The sequence below is a fragment of the Mesoplodon mirus genome, assembly GCF_964341445.2.
Source record: "Mesoplodon mirus genome assembly, chromosome: X".
NCBI lineage: Eukaryota > Metazoa > Chordata > Mammalia > Artiodactyla > Ziphiidae > Mesoplodon > Mesoplodon mirus.
This window is the reverse complement of record NC_138981.1, coordinates 138,132,864-138,135,134: the sequence shown is the minus strand read 5'-3', so window position 1 is coordinate 138,135,134 and position 2,271 is coordinate 138,132,864. Positions and strand designations below refer to the sequence as shown.

General features: G+C 62.4%; 1 protein-coding gene across 1 annotated transcript; it reads right to left on the bottom strand.

Annotated features, from left to right (window-relative positions):
• Nucleotides 1-233: 233 nt before the first annotated feature.
• On the bottom strand, nucleotides 234-1,196 carry LOC309796325 (melanoma-associated antigen 8-like; the record flags this gene model as incomplete). Its single annotated transcript, XM_082609357.1, has 1 exon — nucleotides 234-1,196. The coding sequence occupies one exon, from the start codon at nucleotides 1,194-1,196 to the stop codon at nucleotides 234-236; it is 963 nt and encodes a 320-aa protein (XP_082465483.1).
• Between the last annotated feature and the right edge of the window lie 1,075 nt (nucleotides 1,197-2,271).

The window sequence follows — 2,271 nt, the reverse complement described above, 5'->3', positions numbered from 1 at the left end:
AACAATATTTGAAAAATACCTAAAGAAAACAAGAGATGAAATTCCATGTCATCAGACACAACAGGAACCCAAAGATGCTGCACACCGGGTTGCCCCAAGTTGCCCGGGCCCTCACTGCTTAGAAGGCTGACCGCTCCCTCTTCAAACTCAGAGTGAAGGATCAGCCTCCCTTCCTGCCCCACGGGAGAAGCTGCTGGACGTGGGCCTGGAAGGAGCCTGGCTGCTGCTCTGGCTCAGGCTCCCTGTTCCTCATCGCTCACACCCTCTGCAGACAGGGATGGGAAGGACCTGGGGTCCCATCCAGTGGCCCTGAGCAGATGCTCCAGGACCTGACGCTTGCTGGTCTCCACATGGGCCCGGGGACCCCAGAGGAAATCGTAGCGGGCGGAGTCGCTATGGGGCACCTCCAGGTACTCCACGTAGCCCTCTTGCACCCAAACTTTGGTGAGGAGCTCCCTGGGCTCCCCATAGATGCAGTGCTGCTTCCCTGCATACACCCACATGATGCTCAGCACTTCCCAGGCCTTCTCCTCAGGGGCGCGGTTGCCCTCTAGGAGGATCAGGCCCTGGATCAGCACCAGGAAGCCGGCCTTGGGCATGCTCGGCCCATCGCCCAGCACTGCATCACAGGTGAGGCCCAGGGTGGGGACCAGTTCGTACGTGCGCTCGCTGGGGTCCACCTTCTTCACGTCCACACCAAACACCAGCTGCATGCACTCGCAAGCTTCTCTGAAGACCACAGGGGAGTGGTCCCGATGGTCACGGAGGACGATATCAAGCATCTCCGCCTTGGAGGTCGGCTCCCTGGTGCGATACTTGAGGAGCAGGAATGCCACCAGGTCAGCCACCTTCAGTGGTAGTGGGTCTAGGTGCAAGGGATTAGCATCTTCCTGGTCATGCCAGGTGCTCGGCCCTTCCTCATCTTGGGGGCTGAGGCTGTCGTCTTCGGACTGGCTCCAAGGAGGGGCAGCCATGGCAGTGGGGGAGGGGCTCTGGGGGGGACTGGGTTCTCCAGCATCAGTCACTTCCTCCAGGGTGCCCAGGAACAGGAAAGAGTAAGAAGAGGAGGACGAGGGGGATACGGCCTCCGCCCCCTCAGCCCCCAACAGCTGCGCCTCCACCGGACCCTGGGCCGGGACTGGGGCCTGAAAGTCTGCCTCCGGCTGGTGGAGCTCACTCATCTTGACCAGGGGCATGATGACTGGGGTCGGGCCGCTGACGGGAGTGTGGGCAGGGGTGACAGGTAGGGACCACGGACCTGGGGAAGAGAGGGCGTGTGAGCGGCATCGGCGGAGAAAGGCACCCTGGGCAGCTCTGACAAAAGTCACTTACAGGTCTCGTCTTCAGGGGTGCCCTCGGGCCTCACAGGGGCGCTCCTCCTGGGCGGCCTGTCCCCTGACAACCTGAAGAAGGAAGTGAGGGGGCTCCTCAGGGTGCAGCCAGCACGGCCCCAGGTTCTGGGGCTGAACAGGACGGTGGGGTGACTCGGGTGTTGTGGGGTCCCCTCTGTTCTGGGAGGGGGAGCCCCTGGGTACACACTCAGGGTACACACCTCCCCTTGACTCCTGGCACTGCCTGGGCCTCCTCTGCTCTGTGGCCTGAGGACACGGTCCTCAGACTTGGGCCTTCGCCTCCCGGTTCCTGGAGCCCCTGTAAGAGGAATGGAGGAGGCACCTCTTGTGTAGACTGTGGCACAGCCCTGGGCCCCTTGGTGCTGGTAGGAGGGATGGGCCGGACTCTGTGAGATCCCCCCAGTTCTGAGTTCTGGGGTGGGTGGTCTCCTCGGGGCTGGCTCGTAGTGCTCACTGTTTCCCTTAAGGGCCTGGACTCTCCCCTTTGTGGGCCTGAGGGGAAACTCAGAACAAGACCCCGAGTCTGAACAGAAAGCAGCGAGGGGGACCCACATGTGGCTGCACCTGTCCAGGGCCTCCCGAGGGTCCTAGGATGGGGACATCCTGGGTCCTCACCCCCTCGTAACGTCCTGTCTAGGCTCCCAGCACTGACCACAGGGGCAGGTTTCTGTGGAGGCCCCTGTACCAGGGCTGGGGGTCTGCTCAGTCCGCCCTCGGGGTCCTGGGAGTCCACCCTCTGCGGACCTGAAGCCTCACCCCTCACACCAAACACCTGACCTCCCGAGGACCTGAGCCAGAAGTCAGGAAACATCTCATCTGCTGACCGTGCTCTGGCGCCTCCAAGGCCCCTGTGGAAGGGCAAAGGATCCCTCCCTGTGTTGGGGTCTAACGTCCTCAATCCTTGCTTCCTCGCGTGCAG